Source organism: Lichenostomus cassidix, chromosome 6 (genome assembly GCF_008360975.1).
Source record: "Lichenostomus cassidix isolate B80296 chromosome 6, HeHo_3.0, whole genome shotgun sequence".
NCBI classification, from domain to species: Eukaryota; Metazoa; Chordata; class Aves; order Passeriformes; family Meliphagidae; genus Lichenostomus; species Lichenostomus cassidix.
In genome coordinates, this window is record NC_139487.1 from 21397345 (window position 1) to 21417330 (window position 19986).

At 47.3% G+C, this 19986-nt stretch overlaps 2 protein-coding genes across 2 annotated transcripts in view; one reads left to right on the forward strand and one right to left on the reverse strand.

Moving 5' to 3' along the window:
- The first annotated feature begins 124 nt into the window (after positions 1-124).
- LRMDA (leucine rich melanocyte differentiation associated) overlaps positions 125-19986 on the forward strand; it is a 661880-nt gene continuing 642018 nt past the window's right edge. Inside the window, exon 1 of the mRNA XM_085063983.1 lies at positions 125-266. The gene's annotated coding sequence lies outside the window, so the exon portion shown is untranslated. The remainder of the gene's footprint in view (positions 267-19986) is intronic.
- On the reverse strand, positions 13078-18449 carry ZNF503 (zinc finger protein 503). The gene is made up of 2 exons (XM_085065610.1): positions 17004-18449; positions 13078-15886 (listed from the first exon to the last, which is right to left on the reverse strand). Exons 1-2 carry the CDS (start codon positions 17310-17312, stop codon positions 14366-14368), a joined length of 1830 nt encoding a protein of 609 aa, XP_084921736.1. The 5' UTR covers positions 17313-18449; the 3' UTR covers positions 13078-14365.

Here is a 19986-nt window from a genome sequence, read left to right on the forward strand (position 1 = left end):
GGGGCACTGAGTAACACTAATTGGGCAAATTGAGGAAACCTGTGCATTTGGACTTGCTCACCTGGGGAAGATCAACCCTCGTCACACCAGCTGCCCTGCCCAGGGGTACAGCCAGGGTGCTGTGAGCATGAAGCTGGCATTTGGCTGCCTGGATGGATGCGATGGCCCCACTGTGCCTGGAGCCAGAAGGGCCGTGAGGGACAGGCGCTGCCGCCATCGCTCACCCACAGCCGGGCCTGAGGGAAGCGGGAGCAAACTGCCAGCAGGTCAGTGCCTCCGCTCAAATAACAGCGCTGTTTTCTCTCTGAGCAATGTTTGTCATCACGTTAACTCCTTTCGGAGATTCTTTTTAGTATATATTAAAAAAATCCCTGTACAAATCATCATCTACTTAAGCCTTCTTTGGTTCAAATGTTGTTCCCTTTGCTATTGAAAACAAGCTTCCTTCACAAAGATCTGTTGTCCTTTAAAACAAAGGATTTCAGTTTTTATGTCAGAGTAGCCTTTAGGTTGTTTGTTATTTGTGTATCTTGCAGTATGGTATTTCATTTTAAGAAAGAATTATTTTTGGCAGATTTATTTTGTTCAAAAATTTAAAAGTTTATGTGTTTGACTTAAGATTCTTTGGGTTTTGTTAATAACTTGTTTTCCACAGCAAAGGTAAGTTTCGTCATGATGACTTTCACCTTCAGAAGGGAGTTCTGTAACTCTTATGTGTAATGTGGTTGTTTCTACATCATTGTTTTGTGATTTTCTTCTGTTTTTAAATAGCAAGCTGGGGCTTCTTAAGTGTTAGAAGGAAAAGAGACAGCTTTTAGACTATTGTTTACCTTGTCATTGGTAATATACAGTTCTTTGCGTGATAAAAATGTTATTTAATCATGGTAGATTTCATGCTACCTACCAATTCCTCCGTTGTGCAAGGCTTTGGAACAGGACAGCACTTGCTGGGTTACTGAGTCCTCCCCTCTCCCTTGCAGCCGTCACATTGGATAATTTGTTTTTGAAGTGTGTTGTACTCTATCTTAACAACACTTGTGTGGTTTATTCCCACTATTCCCAGAGGATGGCTGTTACAGAATGTGATTGCTTTACAACATTGCTGGTGAGCCATTTGCTGTTGAAACTGACTTGGGATAAAGTCAGAAACAATAAGCTAGCACCATACACTTAAAAAAAATTCATGGCCAGCTGAAGTCCATTTGGACTCATGCCAAAATCCTCTTCTAAATTAATAATTTATTTTCTTTTAGTTTTTTAACTAAAAGTTAGATAGCAATCCTATCCTCTCTCAGCTTTTATTATAGTAGGCTAGATACATCAAGCTTGTTTAGTCTCTTTTTATAAAATAGGGTTTCTATTGCCCTCATCTTCCTAACAGTTCTCCTTTACTTCTCTAGTTCCAGTTAATCTCTCGAATGCATGTGACTAGCTTGAATACAGGTGAGCTCAGGGGAGCTCTTCCCAGACCTTTACACAATGCTGTTGCTTTTCCTTGAATTTGTTGGAGGGTGCACCAGCTGCCATACAGTGTTGATCCAAAATCATTGTATTTTAGCACTCATCCTAGTAATGTTGAGAAATTACACCATTTATGCTTTTTTAGTATGTAATACTGAGATTTGAGATTTGTTTTTAAATCAGAGGAAGTTTAATGTGTTGTCATCTATTTTCAATAACCCTACGCTATCTCTCTTAAATATTTTTATTTATTTTATGTGCATTGCTTTCAACTTGCCCGCCGTTGCTCTTGCAAAGTTTTGGCTATTACTGGAAGCAGAATGAAAAAATACCATTGTCAGACATCATATTTCAATTCTTATAATAGTCTTTATTTGGTTTGTGTCAGTTTTGTTTTGTTTAAGTTTGGTAGAAAGTCCTTGTTGTTGCTGTTGTGATATCGTATTCTAGAGTTCTCAGTTGGAGTGGAGATTAACCAGACTCCTGTATCTTGGGGCTATACCAGATTGAATTTTGTTTTAGCTTCACCCGATTTTTCTTCTCTAGTGTCATTCCTATCTGTTGTTTCCCTTTCACCCCATGCTCAGTATTGCCCTTCTCATTTAAATTAATACAACATATCAATTTGGGGTTGGAACATGCCTGTATTATCCTTATTCTTCACTGCATTAGTTTCTTTCTTTCATTTATATAACTGAAAAAAACCTTCATGTATTTTAATATCCTTTGCAAAGCCAAAGACCACTCTTCTCTTGGCAGTTCTCACTTCAGCCCGTGCTTCTCAGTTAAGGACCAATGAGCACACACAAGTGTTTTTCCCCAAGTGTTCCTTCTGTTTCTCTTTTCACATCTAGCAGTTCTTGAGGTGGTAGTGTATCCAGTTAGGCCTAGAGTACCTTCTTCTGGGTTTCTTTTTTCTTTTTATTGTGTTTGGAATGTAGACTCTTGACTATTTAAACATTTTTTTATGTGAAGCATTAGTAAGACTTTGCTCCCTACTCAACCTATTAGCTCCACAGTCCAGCTGATGTAACTACATCAAAATCTGTCTTTTTGGAATTTAAACATTTAGACACCCACTTACTTAGTTTGTTCTCCTGTTTAACTGAAACTAGTTTCGTCTGACTTGGTCCAGAGCTGATTTCTACAACTGACTAATTTCTAATATTGTCACTACTGATCAGCAATATAGATATAATACATCTTGTCACCTCTTATTGTTCAGAAAAGAATTTGATTAAGTGTATTGTACATTGGATCCAAAAATAACTGAATGTTACTGCTATAGATAACATTTGCACTCCAGTTTGTCCCTAATTTTGTGGTTGTAAACAAATACCCTTAGCCACCACTCCTGTGTCGTGCTGCACACAATGGACCCAGACTTACAGAATACCAGACTCTAAGCTAATGGTTCCCATGTTTTCCCATGCTGCTGTGAACCCTGCTAATAATACCACCAGAGTTAGGCTGATTTTTATTTTTAAACAGACTTGAGCACCTGTAGTTCAGCTTCTCTAAAAATCAATTTCTGAGCCTATAAAACAGATTAGTCTCTAGCCAATCTTTAACTTGGTTTTGAGTAGGTATGCATATGTAACCCACTGTTCACTGTGCTATGCATCCCTCTCTGTGGCTGCATCTGGCCAACAGCGGATATGAATATGCTACAGCTGCTTGCTAGGATATTTAACTCGAGGTGTAAAGGTTTGTGAGTCAGCCCTGGAGGTCCCAGGTAATGAGCAAGATGGTGATTATTACACTTCCAGGATTGTATGTACTTGCATTCCTAAGGACAGCTTGTGATGTGGGTGTGGAGAGGATAGCTTCATTCGAGGGGGGAAAAAAGGTGTTGTGAGCTTTAGAACGGAAAAAAGGAAACTATTACAAAATACATCAAAAGAGACTTCACAGAAATACGCCTGTCCTCATTTTAATGTTGGCAATACAGAAAAACTGGAATAATGTTGCACAAATGAGTTTACCATTTAATAACTGATGAAATGACATGGTTATGCAATAATTACTTTCAAGATGGGGATACACAACTCACTACATTATTTTTCTAGTGTCCAGGTTAGTGTGTAAACTAGTCTGTGTATATATGGATACAGAAGCTTACCTAAATTACTAATGCAATAATTAATTTTTATCGGCTTACTTCATCCAAGATTATTAGCTATCAGAACAGATGTAGATATTTTCAGAGGTGCTCTGCATGAACAACCAGACTTGTAGAACCTGTCATAGTCCTTTATTTTCCTACTAATTTATAGGAATTTAAGAGGTGTTTTTTTAGTTAAGTCAAAAGTATTATTCTGTTATTTTCTTGGGGAAAGACCTGGACAAGACTGTTTTTGTGTAAATAACATACAAAAAGTAAAAATGCACACATCTCACCCACCACTGAAATGAAACAATTTCTTGAGTTAAAACATAAGAGATGACTGCTCAGACAGATGTGCTGATTAAACTCGCCATGCCCTTATTATCTTGACAGACATCAGTTCCAAGTTGACTGTGTCTGTGATACAATGGCTGAAGCCTGTTTTTCTCTGTAGGTGTTCAGTATTTTCTTTTTCACCTGCTTACATGGATGTACCTTGTATGGCCTCTTCAGATTTTTATCCTCTAAACCTTCTCATCACAGAGAGAAAACCAGAACTCCCATAGTTTGCTCCAAGGTATTCCCAAGTCCCTTCCCAAATTGTCATGAATTTTGTGACTCTGTTAGATGTATTTAGTTCTTATCTATGAAATTAGAATTTGCAAGCTTTAGGGCTTCTTTTGTCCCAGGAGAAATCCTGCCTTTCTCAGAATTGCTAGAAAACTTCTGCTGATTTCAGGCTGACTAGAATTTCACATTACATTGTGGACTTAGGGTGTGTGCAAGTTTTAATAGCTTAAATGTATAAATGTAAATTGACACAATCCCATTAACCAGCAAACACAATTAACCATGTGGAACACTGTTTATACAAGTTTAAGTGTTTTAGTTAGAATAAATATTTTCTCCCTTACAGAGTTAGCTTTTTTTCTAACCTGTGACCTGGTTTATATACTGCTATGATGATTCACAAGTACCTTCTCTAATAGGGATTAAACTATACTGGTATAATTGTCACTTGGGGTAGAGTTAATCAGTACTTTTGCTTAGTTTAATAGTATCTATGTGCAGGAAACTGTACCATTTTTACTCACTTATTTTAGAAATGGATACATTAAAATAGCATAAAAAGTGTTAACTGTTCATTGAGGAGGTAAGACCTGCTGTAACACTTTCCCAGTTTATTTAAAACAAGATTATGGCACTATGAGTAGCCAGTTTTCTCAGAGAATTTGTCAGTACCTGTTTTGTAGGTACATCAGCAACTATTTGTTTCTCAGCCAAATTACACAGTTAAACTAGAAAAATTAGTTGCTGCATCTGGTCTAAATTCCTTTCTCAATCTTTTTATAAACCTATTGATGTATGTAGGATATCTGCTTTTGATCAAGCTTAACATTTTACCCTAACTCTGTAAAGTCAGCCTGAAGACCATAATTATAAATGTGATCAGCTCTCTTCATAAAATGTTTGGCACCTCTACTGAAATGTATTTAGCAGCTGATCATTCCTAAAAAAGTAAATAAAGCTAAAATAAAAAACAAAAACAAACCACCACACTTATTTCTACTCATCTGTTTTATCTGGAGCACATTCCTTGGGCCTGCTGTAGCAATATATATTTAAGGAAGTTGTAATCTTACAAAAGAAGGGGAATTGGAAGGGGAAGTAGGAAAAAAATCTTATGAATGTTCTCAGACTCATGAGCTCAAGTATTTCATTATGGAAACTGGCTATAAGGTGACTATTTTTCTCTTTATAAGTTGACAAAATTAACTTAGTCTTGTAAAAATCTGTAGGGATAAGTAAGATTTTGACTGGGTTTGTTTTGGTCTCCATCACTGAATTTCTGTGGTAGCCTGATCTAGGCAGTGGTGAGCAGGTTAGTGGGCATGGTCATCAGCGGCTCCATACAGGGTGGGACAAAGTAACAAGAATAGAGGCCAAAGAGGAGAAATATTTTTACTGGTACAGCTGGGAACTCTACAACAAAAAACAGTTTTTCTTTGCTCTATAATCAGTGCATGCAGTAGGAAACCTTTTTACTAAAGCGGTCAGGCAAAGCTTGCTGTCACCAAACATGTCATGGTGGTTTCTACTTCTTTGAGAAAATGGTGACTCAAAGGTGCCTATTCAGTAAGCTATTTTTCTAATAACTTGGTGGCTACAGATTTGGAATTTTTTCTATTCCACCTGAGTAAAGTAGGAGTCTCATCTCCTCTAATTACCATCTAGGGTGAAAAGGGCATGTTGCAAATGTTACCTCTTCTGTATGGAATGTTTAAAGTTTTTTCTTGGGCAAAGAGAGTGGGTAGGAACATAATTAGATCTGAACATTGACTGGGACACCCGAGCTCAGGGCTTTGGCAAGCACCATAACCATAGCCTTGTTAATTCCTTCTTTCTCTCTGGCTCAGTGCTCTTTTATGCAAAGTGAAATGCCTTCAAAAGAGAGAACGGAGATTCTTCCCACATTAGAATAGCCAGGTGGCTGAGGAACCCTAATAGAAGTGAGGATTGTGGGTTTGAAACCTTTCAGATCAGGGAATTGATGCATATTCCTTTGCCTCAAGACAAGTACTTCAAGCATGGAGAAGGAATGCAGCAGATGATAGTAGCAGTTGATCTTTCCTGGTAGGAAAAAATACATCTCCACAAAGAGATTAAGGGCTGTGAATTGTACAAGAGAGGAGACGTTTCCCCACAACTGAAACATAGATGGGTGTGTTTGAGAATCTGGACCGATGCTTACTAACTTCAGTGAAACTAAACCATTAAATTGCAGGTGCAGTTTTTGATCTTGTGATGGCTAAACGGGTGTTAGTAGTGGGATCACTTCCCTTGCACAATGTGTGAGTCCTCACACCGGAGCTGTCTGTCCCAGTTCCAGCTGAACCGACCCCTCTAAAGCTGTGGCAGTGGATGAGCTGCAAAAGTAGCCTTTTCCAAACCGGACCCTTACCGTGAAAAAGCCGAGTGGCTTCTCCTGGTCGTGCCGGCAGGGTGCCGAGGTGACTGCTGCTCGGGCCAGAGAGCCGAGCTGCAGCGCTGCCCGATCAAGTCCCGCACAGAAGGAATGCAGGGGGATGCTCCGGCCTTTCTCTCGTACCTCGTCTCGAACGGGGGGCCCCGCGGAGGCACCGCAGCAGGTCCCAGGGGCTCCCCGAGGCTCGGGGGCCGTGAGCCCTGCCCTGCTTGCCCGCCACCCGCGGGGGTCAGGCGCAGGTAGGGGGCAGCTCCCTGGCTTTCTTTCCCTGTCCTTCCCTTCCTCCTCCCAGTGTAAATAATGACCGCATCACTAACAACTGATGCATTCATCTTTGCAAAACGTCTTCCTGGGTAGCAGCTTATGTGACTAAAAAGGCTGAGCGAGCCAAGGATAGGGTAGAAACGCTGAACCTGTAATACGAAGAGTACGTTCGTAATTACCGGCATTATGCTGTCCTACCTAAAACAGGCAGTTCTGCGTGTCTTCTGTGATCTGCAGTAATTATCCCTCTGCGTTTTACAAGACTCTTGCGTCACTGAAGTACCTCGAGGTGACTCTGTAGCACCCGCCGATGGCGGGGATGCTGCCTCGTTAGGTCTGATGGAAGCGGCTGGCAATGGCTGCGCGAAGGCGCACCGCCCCGGGAGTGCCCGGCCCCGCCGGGGAGAGTGGGCTCGCTGCCGTGGGTGCCTGGGCACAGCTTGGGACCGAGCGAGAGCGCTCTAAACACCAGCGGTAGCTTTTAATGCTTCTAAATTATGGTCATGGGGCTGGCGTGACAGGCAAAGGAACTGGAAATCAGCTGATATTAAGTGAGAAATCATTTATCACTTTAAGGCTGGTTGGGTCCAGTTTTCTTAAGATGATTGAAGAAAAAGGGAGAAGGGTTTGAGAAACCTGGAGCCTGTGTACTCATTTCTAAATTGCATTGGACTTCTAGTAACACATCGAAAATCCTTTTATAAAAATAACTGCTGTCCACCGAGTAATGTAAAAGGCTCCCAGACCATTTCTTAGTGCGTTAGATCTCCATCGCCCAGTAGAATTTCATGCCTCCCCCCGTTTAAAAACAATGGGGAAGGGTGGTGTTTGGATTTAGACTAATTTTTCAACAGCGATAAAGGGGCTGTTTTCTTTAACAGCGTAGATTATTAGAAACTTGTAATTTGTAGTTCGCATTTGCCATCAAGATCTCAGCAGGGGGGAAAAAAGGAACTAGATCCTACAGTAGCCTTAGTAATTCCCGTTCGTGGGTTTGGTATGTCGATGGAAAAACCCAACCCTTTCAGAGAGAAGTTGCTTAAGTTTAATAAACAGTGACTTCAGAAAGTGCAATAAAATCAATTAATGTTGCAAAAGCATTGGCCAAAAAGAAAGCGGTGAAAGGATTTATGGAAATGTAATGGATTTACAAGCATTTATCCTGCGACTTGATAAACAGCAATGGGAAGCCGAGATGGTGAAAATAATTAGTCCCGCAGCCTCAGTGAATATGGACAATTTATTATTATAATTTTATCCTTTCAGTGGTTATTCAAATTTATTTTTTAATTTTGTGAGCTGAAGCGCAGGGGGATTAATCTAAAGTTTGGTTCCCCCTTCCTCGGGGGCTCGGTTTCTTCTCTCATTTTCTCTCTTCACAAAGTAAAGCGTGATCTGTCGTTTGCCGGAGCTTTTCCACACAGAGAGCTCGTTCTTAGGTTTTCTGCATGTATTTTAAGGACTATTATCGTTGGCCTTAGTAAATAATGTCACCCAGCGGGGGAAGGATCAGCTGTTTGCCTCCCTATGCGCCAGGGTTTTCTCTCCCTTTTGATTTTCAGATGCATTTTCACGGAAACTTTGAAAGAGCCTTCCCAGTTGGGAAGAGGCTGCAGGAGCATGCCCTGGCTCTCGAGTAACGCTAGCACCGAAAACTTTTCTGCTTGCTCTCAGGAGTTTGTAGCCCTATTATTACAGTAGAAAAGAAACATCCAGCATGGAGTAGAGATTACAATTTCCAGAAGTCAGAATTTATTACAGTTAAACTGTGATAAGATCCCATCTGTTATGAACACATGTAGCACCAATTGTTTTTCATACAACTTCAATTTATTTACCCGTCAGAGCGAATGAGATTACAAGCGTGATTAAAAAAAAAAAAAAAAGAAACCCAAACCCAACCACCACGGTTGTTTTTTTTTCAGTCCGGCCTATCTGTTTGTATCTGGGCAAATCCATTTGTGCTGCCATGCTGCCCTGTGGATCTGCGGGTCGATTCGCGGTGCCCGAGCGCGCCATGTGCGCGGAGCGCCGGCCGGGCCTCGGCTGCGGGCGCTGCCCTGCTCCGCCGGGGCCCGCAGCGCCGCCTGGCGGCCGGGAGCCACACCCGGCCCGCGGCCCGTGCACACAAAGGGGAGCAGCTCCTGGCTCTTCTCTTCCTCCCCGGCAGCAGCTCTTGGCTCTTCTCTTCCTCCCCGGCAGCAGCTCCTGGCTCTTCTCTTCCTCCCCGGGAGCAGCTCCTCTTCCGCCGGGCAGCTGCGCGCAACTTGCCCGCCTGGGCCTCCGCGTACAGCGTGCCCGCTCTGGCCTGCGCCTCAGGAGAGCACTAACGTTATTAACTGGAACGTGAACCTGAAACGATGGGGGGGAGGGGAGATATTTTTGTGCTTCCATTGGTCGTGGTAGTTTGGGAACGAGGAATGTGCCTGCTCGTCTTCTTGCCCCATCCCACAGAAGTGGTTTGGATCGAGTAGCACGAGCTTCACAAAATGAGGCAGGAAAGATGAACCACTTATACACACACACGCAAAATCCCACACGTTCTTACCGCGATAGCCTAAGAGCGGTAATCTAATTTTGTTCTCTTTCAAACTGTTTCAAGGCATATATGTGTGTGTGTATATATATGTGTATATATATCCTCCAGGTTTCAGTGGGCGTCCTTCTGCTGCTCTGTTATCATTATTTCTTGCCTTGATGTGACGTTGAAGACAGATGACAGCATTGTCAGGTTGTCTTTAATTCATTTGAAGATTAAAAAAAAATACACACACAAGGCTTCTTACAATATTCAAAGCCTGAACGGATTCACTTTTTTTCATGTAGGAGATGGGGGGCTGGGAACGAAGGGGGGGGTGGTTTGATGAATTTCAGACATGAAGAGAGAACAAAGTCTGTGCATTGCTGTGCGTGCACACACGCACAGAGCAAGCAGCCGGAGGTGGGATTTTTGCAACAGCAGCACCTGGTTGATGTTGATGGAGAAATATCCAGCATTAGGACAGTCTTTTCGCATTTATGCACAAGCTCAAATGTATAATCTGCTCAAATTTCAACCACGTCTCTGCTGCCAAAGCATTCCACCTCCGAAGAGGTGAGACCATACAGACTCAGGGTCCGTCTTTTTTCTTCTGACACCTCTGCTTCAATCGCAACAAAATTTTACCTTAAAAAAGTAGTCTGCCCCGAGTTTTCCAGAAGTGAGCTGAGAAAGAGATTTAGCAGGGATTAGACACCTCTGATCAGAACTGGTTGCTTGCCTGCCTCAGCTCTGTTTGTGAAGCAGTGCGGGCTTTGCTTCACGGTGCAGAAAGAATCAGGGGTGGCAGGGTGTCTCAAGATGGGGTTAGAAATGTCCGAAATTATACCCAAAAATCTTTATGGAAAGGAGATTTGATGCTGGTAACTCCAGCGATTTTCCACTTCAGATTTGTTTCTTAAAAACAGCAAAACAAAAACCTCGAAAAACAGCAAAAGACAACACACAAAACCAAAATAAAATAATAAACAAAAAACACACCAGAAAAAAAAACAAAAAACCAAAACCAACAAGAAACAATGACCTCAAAAATACCCCTCAACTGTGGACCACTGAAAGCCTGTACTAAGAGCCAACAATATTAAAGCAAGGCAGCATTGCTCTCCATCTTTTTCTAAGTGTGAAAGAATGAAATTTGATCAATGTTTTTACAGAATAGGAATGCACGTTTACTTTTGTTTCAGAATGTTTGGGTCTTTCAGGATTCCCTTTGCCTGGGTGATTTCGACTGTAGGCGTGGGTAGATCATTAAAAACCTCGGCTTAGAGAGAGGAGGTTCAGCCCCAGTCACAGCACTGTGTGTATCTTGCTGCCTGCACTGAGGGTGGCTTAAAAGGTGGTAAATGGGCAGTGGATGACTTTCTGGTCTTAGAAAGTGGAGTCTCTTATCACTGAGGAAAATCTTCCTGTAATAAAGGCATCCTTGTATTTTAGTTCTAGCATACATTTTGAATTCTAAAACCAGGCAAGCATATGTACATGCACGTGTTTGGTGTGGGTTTGTGCACATAAGCCAAGATACATATGCCCATCTAGGTTCAGATATATTACAGAGACTCCTTGGCTGTCTGTGGAGTCTGGTGTTTTATTGTTTCATAAAACTACCTTAATTACATTTCCCCGTAGATAAGATAAGCAGGACCCTTCTTTTCTGAGTATTGCTTATCAGAAGTATTTTGTCGAAGTGGCATCCAGAGTAAGTTTTTGAGAGCGGATGGAAATGCATTAATTTTTATTTTGGTTCTTCAGTTGCACTTAGCATCTGACAAGAGTTGATTTAAATATTACATGAGTTTATCTTTAATGTTCAAAAAAGATTTGTGAGAAAGACAAAACTGTTTAATTTAAACTAATGTATGCCTGACTCTGGTCAGATTGATCACAGTTTCGGGTTTTGATGGGTTTTGCCCTTCTGTTGCTTGTCCTCTCAAGCTGGTTTTTCACTGTGAAATTATTTTAGTTCGGTGGCATGGACCAGCGGCTGCTGTCAAATCCACAACCCATCCAGTTAGTAAGAACGGGAGGGGGGGTGGTGAGGAATAACAAATGCAGTCCTTTTACCTAAAAACATTAATGTCCATAAGTCAATCTCTATTAGAAAAAAGGGCGAATTTCATAGATTAATATCAAAATCCTAGGCGGCACTTGCCAGGTCATATACTTAACAAGCCTGGAAGACAGACCTCCTTATCACCACTCTACACATAAAATAAGGTGGTTTAATTTTTCTTTAATCTCAGGGACAGTATCTGAGCAAAACAGTAGTAACAGCATTAAGTGTTCATTTCATCACTTGCATCGTCAATCTTTGCGTGTAACTTTTCAGAGCAGAAATCCCCAAAACTGCAGTTAGATTTCCAGGACGCAAATGCCTCCTCCCTCACTCTTTTTAAATCTCCCCTGCAACACCTGATGGGCGATAGGGTTTGGCTAGCGAAGTCTGAGCTGCAGCTGTTAAAGATCCATAATTGTAAAACACATGAACAGGAGAGGAACGTGGCGACGGTGGCGTTTTAATCGCGGCAAAACTGTAATTGTTGCTTGCACACCCAGATGGAGCCTGAAATGTAATTTTCCTCAAATTAAGAGTAGTTAAAATAGCGAAGCGGGAAAGGCAGTCTGGCCGGGCTGCAGGAGAGAGCGGGGGGCGTGCGGCGTAGTTAGAGGACTGCGAGCTTGTACAGCCTTTCTCGGGCTCGCTGGATGAATCCTCCGCCACCATCACCCCCGACCCGAGAAGCCCTTCTTTCGATTACTTGCTGTGTTTGTATCCGCTGCCTATTTTATTACTAAAGTTTACTTGGTGCAGCTAACAGCACTACCCTCTCCTCCCTTTCTCTAACTCATCGGTTCGTAACGAGAGCTCGTTTTACATTCCCTAAAGCAGAGATACGCAAAGGTCCCTTTCCCATTTAAGGCGGGAGGAGGGGGGGGAATACATTTGGTTAAGGCGCAAAGCATTTCCCGCGCCGCTTTCGGACGGCGTCCCAAAAGAGCCGCAGCGCGGCCCAGCACCAGCCTCCCCGTGTGTGTCCCGGCCCCCACCGCGGGCCCGGCCCGGTCCCAGCGAGCGAGCCGTGCCGGGACGGCCGGGCGGCCGCTGGAGCTTCAGTAGCTTGCTGCTTTTCTCGCCTTTGCACATTAACGCTAACTTCCACTAATTATCTGGAGTAAATGTATTAGACTAATTAGCATCTGGGCACCACGGGAAACTCTGAACAGTAATTATATTGTGGGGGGGATCCAGAACGAGGGAGAAAACCCAGTGATTTGTCAAGCAAAGTCGGCGCTCGCAACTTTGCCCCCCGCCAGCGCGTCGCGCTGGGGCCGGGGCGAGGGCAGCGGGGGGAGCGGGGCCGAGCGAGGGGCAGCAGGTACTCGGCTCCGCCTGAGCCGCTGCCTCCAAGCGCCTGGCAGACCGCGGGGCAAAGCCTTTCGCTGGCATCGCTTTTACGAACTCGGGTATCGCTTTTCCGGCTATCTCGGCGGCAACGGTTTGTTCCGCAGTTTCGGTAGCTGCTCCGGCTTTTCCGTCGCAGCCCCCGCTCCTACCTGAAAGCAGGACGACGAGCCGGAGCCGGGCGGTGGCTCTTGGGCGCTAGCAAAGCCGGGCTGGGGAGGCAGAGACGCGGCGCAGGCAGGGGCAGCCCCTCTCTGTATCACGTCGAGTTTGGCACTGCACTTCAGTAAACAGCAAACTCGGCCCAAAAAACGGATGGCTTCTTTTTTTTGTTCCCCGTCCCTTCCTTTTAAAGAAAATTAGTTTTCAGAGCGGTCCGATTTTTTTTTTTTTAACGTGATGATCTTTTGTGTTGCGGTTCGAACTGAAGAGAGAAATTGAAAATAACTGGATGAGCTCAAACAGCGCTTCCCTAATTACTTCTGTACTTCTCATTTAGAAAGAGATGAATAGTTATGCATTACATTGTGGAAAAAAAAAGCTTTCGGATAATCTTCTTACACTTTTACAAAACAGTCTTGCCTTCCCTGTTTCTTTCTAGAGAAAGAACTTAGTCTTTTAGTTGAAAACTAGTTTTAAAAAACAGATATTTCACAGTAAAAACATTTTCAAAAAAAAGTTCACGTTCTTTAAGAAAGGGAAAAAGATTTAAGCGATTCTCAGTTTTCCTATTTCTTGCCAACAAATTCTACTGAAGAGGAAGAAAACCAACTGTGTCTGATTATTTTTAAGAGAGCCCTGGGGTTACAATAAAAAAAAAAACTTTGGTTTTTTTTTTTAAATTTTAATTAAAATTGAATAAACGCTTAAGGAGAAATTAGCAGTCACCTCCATCCAAGACCTACTCGGGTTTTATAACAGAATCAAAGCGTATTTAAAAAAAAAAAAAAAGTAAAACCTTTTAATACATCAAATATACGGAATTTTAATCTTTAAAGCGATACATTGTCTATTTTAGTACATGACGTAAACCTTACTTAACCCTTTTTACAGGGTGGACTTAAAAATTAAAAATAGTTAAGTGTTCCTTTTAAAGAACAAAATAAGGCAAATGAGGTTTTTGGAATAGAATTGTTTTTGTTTTTCTTCCAGAATACATACAAAAAAATACCAATTCTCTTTCAAGGGTATACACCTTAAAAATAATTGCAATTTGAAATTATAACTGACAAATTGCGAGTTGTTTTTTAGTAACAAACATGCATGTAAATTTTTTGTTTCAATGAGACATTAAATAAGAACGTACAATACAATCATAGCAATTTTAAAGTAACATTAAAGAGAAGACCTCTATCTTTTTATTTATATTCTACAATGGGTGTTCCACTTTTACCTATTGAGCTCAGTTTAGTAATGCACTTTATGATTCGTTGTCCCGCTTGAAGCTAACATAAATAAATACAGTGCTCATGGATCCAGTCCTCAAATGAACACTATTTTATAAAAAGTCAGATTTTTTTTTTCTTTCCAACTTTTATAAAGTTTCGCAGGGCTTCCTTCCCTTACCGCTAGACTTTGTGTTGTGTGTCAAAGCCCCGCTGCCTGCACTCACTGGTACCCCAGGGCTGAGGCTGTGGTGAGTCTCTGCCCATAGAGTGCATAAGGGGAGTAGTAGGGTCCGGTGGCAGCGGGCACGGGCACGGGGGCCCCGGGGGTGGGCAGGGGGCTCTTGGAGTAGGGGTGGTAGCGGCTGCCGAGTCCCAGCGCGTGGTGCGGGCTGCGCAAGGCCAGCGTGCCCGGGCTGCCCGGGGCGCCCGTCGTGGGGATGTGCATGTGGCACGCCATGGCTGCGGCCGCTGCGCTGGCCAGCGACGAGGAGCTGGGGTAGCTGGAGAGGAGTTTATCTGTGCCCGGGAAGGCAGTATGGGTCCGCAAGTGGCTAAGCAGCTCCTCCGAGGTGGCAAAGCGCTTGTCGCAGGGTCCGTTGGCCGACACCCAGTTGCAGATGTGTGGCTGGGGGTCATTGGGGAGCATGAAGCCGTAGGGGTACAAAGGGTGGCCGGCTAGCGAGGGCGGCGTGGCGCCGGTCAGCGAGGAGTGGACGCTGTGCAAAGGGTGGGTGGGGTAGACGAGGGGGTATCCGGACTTGAGGGCTTGGTCGTGGGCGCAGGAGGCTCCGGCGGCGCCTGCAAGGTGGCTGGCGCAGTGGTAGCTCAGGCAGTAGGGGTCTCGGCACAGGCTCGCCGTCATCACCGACGGCGGCGACGCGCCCGCCAGCGGGCTCGACCCCGCCGGCTTGCTGCAGCCCAGGCTGCTGGCGGCGGCCAGCTGGGCCCCCACCAGGCTGGAGGATTTGGTGGGGTCCAGAGCCACTCCGTGCGGCAGGAACTGCGGCGGGTAGCCGGCGTAGGCTCCAGCCAGCGTCCCCGGGTAGCTCATGCCCGCCGGGGGCAGGGGGAAAACGGTCTGGCCCGGTTTGTAAGGGGAGACAGGGGCCACAAGGCCGGAGCCCAGAACGGAGGTGGAGGAGGTGGCGGTGGTGCTGCTGCAGGAGGAGGCGGAGTCCGATGCGATGGGCTTGGAGCCCGGCGTGCTCTCCTGGTGCTGGTTGACCTCCACGTTAATCCCGGCACAGCTCACGCTAATCCGGCTGTGGCTGATGCTGGTGGTGCCCGGGCCTCCCTCCGAGCCGGAGCTGCCGCTCTTTCCGCAGCCCTCCGAGTCCTTCTTGTCCTCCCCGCCTTTTCCCTCGGCCGGCAGCAGCCCGGGCGAGCAGGCGGAGGCGCTGGAGTTGGGGCTGCCTGTCCTTGGGGTGAACGGCTGGCAGGTGGCGCTCGGCACCCGGAATCCCGACTTCTCCCCGGCCGCGACCCCCGCGGCGGGGGCGCCCGCGCAGCCCGCTGCCCCTGGCTCCTTCTTCTCCGCGCCCGGCTTGGAGTACGGCTTGAAGCTCGACTTGTCCTCCACGCCGATGTCGCTGAGCTTCAAGGGGCCCGACTTGGAGTCCTTGTCGCCTCCAGAGCCATTGGAGGTGACCGAGGAGAGTTTGGAGGAAGGGGACGGGTCCGGCTTCCCTATCTGCGAGCAAGTTTGTGCCAAAAGGGCCAGGGGGCTCTTCTTTGCATCCAGCTGCGGAAATCAGGACATACAAAGACAGAGATTTAATCGGGGTCTGAGAAACACCCCCGGTGCATACACAGGACTCTCGTCCCGTAGGTTTTTGCAGAGTACAGCCTGGAAGTAACGAACAGTTTGTGCGCATTCATCAACTTGACAGCCCCCTCCCCTGAATGCACCATTTTCCATAAAGCCTTTAAAAAGGGCTGGGGATTTCCGTATCCCTGCGAGCCCGCCGCGGCTGCCTTCAACGCCCCCGGCCTCCCTGGCAGCGGCCCGGGCAGCGCGGAGCTCGGCGTCTCAGCGTCGCTCGGGCCGCGCTGGCGCGCAAACCCGCCCGTGAACGACAGCGACTGCAGCATTTCTGCACCCTGACTGGTGGCACTATTTATAAACAGAGCCCGAGTTAGCCGGCGAGCAGGACTCTCCGAGAAAGGGGTGTCCTCGCTCCGCAGAGACTTTAATGAAATCATTCATTCCCACGGACACACCCTTCCTACCACCCGCTCCGTTTCGACTTTCGGTCCCGCAAACGGCGAGCTACGCAGAGGGGTCCAGCAACCTCAACAGAGTAGAAAGGGGACCAATAGGCCCCCCGAAGTACGGATGAGTGTCGGTACTTGAAAGGAATCGGTCGGGGAGCCGATATAGTTATCCTGCCGCACCCACGGTTGAGCCTGTCGCTCTCCGCGCCGTGTCGTCCCGTCCCGTGTGTGTCCCCCCCCCACCCCAAAACACTCCCTGCAAAAGCAAGGTTGCTTGGCGCTCGGAGCGCTGCTTATTTGCGTGGCCGGATCGTGACCCCAGCCTGCATCGGGTCCTTCCATTCAGCCCTCCTCGCAAAAAAAAAAAAAAGAGAGAGAGAAAAGAAAGAAAAAAAGGGGGAAAAAAAGCTCAAAATAGCAAAAAGAAAATGTTAATTTACCCAGGAACTAGAAATTATCTCAGTAAACACGGAAACAATACCCAGGAGCGGTTCCTCGTACTAACTCGAGATCAAAAGAAGCCCCTATCCCGGTAAAAATGCATTTCAAAGCGCAGGAAAGTGCCGAGGGCGGCTGGCGGAGCCGCCATGCACAGCCAGCGCCCGGGCAGGGACGGGAGAAAGCGACGGGGGCCGGGTCCTTACCTCGATAGGGCTGACCGGCGTGGAGGGTAAAGGCTGCAGGTATTCAGGGTGTAAAATGTGTCCAGTCCGCGCCGTGAGCATTTTCAAGACTTTGATGGGAAGGCGGTTGGCTTGGCGTAGCGGGTCCGAGGGGGGGACGGCGTGGAAGCAGGGCTTGGCGGCGGCGCTGCTGCCGTTATTCCCAGCGTGCCCGTTCGGCCCGGCGAGGTCGGCGGCGCTGCGGCTGCGGCGGGGGCTGCCTCCGGGCTCGCTGAGGCTGCTGCTGCGCTTACTACTTCTTATAGCAGAAAGCGAGGGCGATGTGATCATGACCCAAAACCTCGCATGAAAACTGGGGCAAGTGGCGCCGCTCGCACTCGGAAACGCTCGCTCGCTTTCTGCGGGCGAGAAAGGAAAAAAGCCACACGCCCCCCGAGCAGAAAAACAAACATACAATGTCCCGTGGCTCTCTCTGGCGGGGAGGGCGTGGGTGGGGAGGGGGAGGGAAAGGGGGAGCCGGCCGGAGAGAAAGAGAAGGAAAAAAAGCCGAGTAATCCTTGGGCTGTGCTGAGGGCGGGGGTGGGGGCTGCGAGCGTGTGCCGCGGTCCCCCTCGGCCGCTCTCAGCTCCCCCGGCTGGCGCGGCGCGGAGCGCTCGCCTCCGCCGCTCAGCTGTGATGCGAGCCGCTGCCCATCCAGCCCGGGATCTGGCAAAGAAACTCACTTCAAAAGCAGCTGAATTAGTCTGAGATTAAAGCCTTTGCCGCCTTCCAATCAAATGGGACCCCGAGGTGATTGGAGGGTCAAGGGGATGTGACGTTCCCTTTTCTGGGGCTTTTTTTCTCCGTTTTTAATGGTCTCTCGCTCTTTTTTTTTTTTTCCCTTCCCTTTCTCGTCCGCCTTCCTTCTCCCCACCCCTTCTTCCTTGTTTTCGCTCCTAGGATGGGATGGGCGTTAATTCTGTGTTTCACATCACGCGCTGCGAACGTTTTTCTTCCTCCGCAGCCAGCGTGGATCGCGCGGCAGCGGCGGGGCGGCCGCGGGGCTGGGGGCGCCGCGCCTGCCGGGGGGCGGCCGCGGGCTCCGCCGCCCTTCTCCCGCCCGCCCCCGCCGCTCGCACACCGCCCCGAGCACGACCTGCCGCCCTCCACGCACGGCGCTTACGGGCCCGGCCCGCGCCCCCGCTCCCCGGGGCCAGCCTGCCGGGACCGCTCCGAGGCCATCGCCGCGCCGCGTCCCCTCCAGGACCCGCGGAAGGGCGCGGGGCGCTTTTCCCGCCCCTCCCGCCTGACAGCGCGGGGGAGGCTCGGACGAGAACCTGCAGAGCGCCGGCCTGCACGTCGCCGGCGGCAGCGGGTGGGAGCCGGGGCGCTGCGGCGCGGCTTGCGGCGGCGCGGGGAGCGCGGCAGGATTGGGGGAGGTCGTCACACGCGGGGCTGTCACGCACAGCCCGCCGCCGCCTTTCGGGACTCTCCGCCCCGCCGTCAATTGTCAGTGCTCCCCAACCGCAATCAATCAGTTATTTGTCAGCCCCTGTCAATCCGCCCTTGATTTATGTCAGCTTTTGTTGCTGATTACAAGCCTGGTGTGACTTGAAGGGGGAAGGAGAGAGAGAGAGAGGGAGGAAGGAAAACAGAGGGAGAGCCGGGCTCCTCGGGAGAAAAAGCCATTTAATTTACGGAATAAATTCTTGGAGTAAACTGGATTTGTTTGCTAGCACCCGGTAGCTCTCCCCAGCCCCTCACCGCCCTGTCAGGGAGGGCTCCTCTTCCCCTTCCCTCTTCGTCCTCTTCGAAAGTGTCCTTCGTCCTTGCACCCGCCGGGCTGAACCGGTCGCCGGCAGCGGGGGCCTGGGGAGGCGGCCCCTCGCCTTAACGAGGGTATTGGTTCGCCATTTATGTGTTTGATTTTCAGCTAGGCTGTGTTGGGAGCTTTGTGGGTACGCACACGGTATCCACCCGGGCGTTATACACGTCCTGCTTTGTGTCTGTGCGCTCCCGAAGAGTAGTGAGTCCTCTGCCCTCAACCCCGTTTTTACCGGTGCCGGCGGATGCCCCGAGCAGAATCCGCAGCCCTTCAAGTCGCTGCATTGCCTTTTTCTTTTCTCTTTGTACTTTGCTTCCCACTAACCCCCCACCTCCTCATCCCATAACATTTTTTCACAGGCAAAATGTGTTAATCAATCTTTTACTTTTGTTTCCGGATCTGACATGGTGGCCCACACAATCTACAACATTAACAAAAAGGTCACTTAGAGATAAAACACGTTTGACAAGTGAAGAACAAGGCAAGTGCTTTAGGGGTCGCGTCCAATTCCTGACCTGGACTCCAACCAGAACAGGCGCTGATCCTGGAAGGGTTGGACGAGAGGAAGGACTTTCACTTTCTCACGTTTAGATCTGCTGAACCGAGTCCTTTTTCTTCCCTTGAAACACCGATCTGCCCCAGTCCCTAAACAGATGTGTCAGATAGTCTGTAATGACCTGCTCTTCTTACGAGGGATATGTAAGGCAGGTTTTCCTCGGTATCCCCCCCTTCCCCCGCCCCCGCCAAGAGGTACCCTTTAAATCTTGCAGCGCAGTAAGTATATCTGCTGTATTTTATTTAAACCACTTTACTCTTTTACTGTAGTGTATAGAGTAGGATAAATACGCGGAACTCCTCTAGCTTCAATAAAGATGCGATTAATTTTAACAAACTTTTAAATTTCTTTATTTTCTCTGAAAGATAAGGTTTATTGCTACAACTTCTCAGTGGAGAGTCATAAACGTACTTTCATTTTGCAATCACCATGGTCATCTTGCAAGACCGTCAAAATTAAAAGGCAAGGGGAGGAGGTAGAGAAAGAAATCTTGCATAAAAACACGATATTGCAATAGGACTGACAAGACCCACAACTTGCCCTCAAGGAACTCCCCCCCTTCCTTTATCTAGAGTGGAAGTGACTTGAATCTGCCCCAGGTTTTCCCCCAGTTCTTTCTTTTGTTGTCAAGTCCAATTGATAAA

Coding starts and splice junctions, on each gene's coding strand:
- ZNF503 (XM_085065610.1), bottom strand. CDS start 17,312: ATGATCACATCGCCCTCGCTTTCTGCTATAAGAAGTAGTAAGCGCAGC. Junction 15,887..17,003: donor CGCCGGTCAGCCCTATCGAG/GTAAGGACCCGG, acceptor TGATTTCCGCAG/CTGGATGCAAAGAAGAGCCC.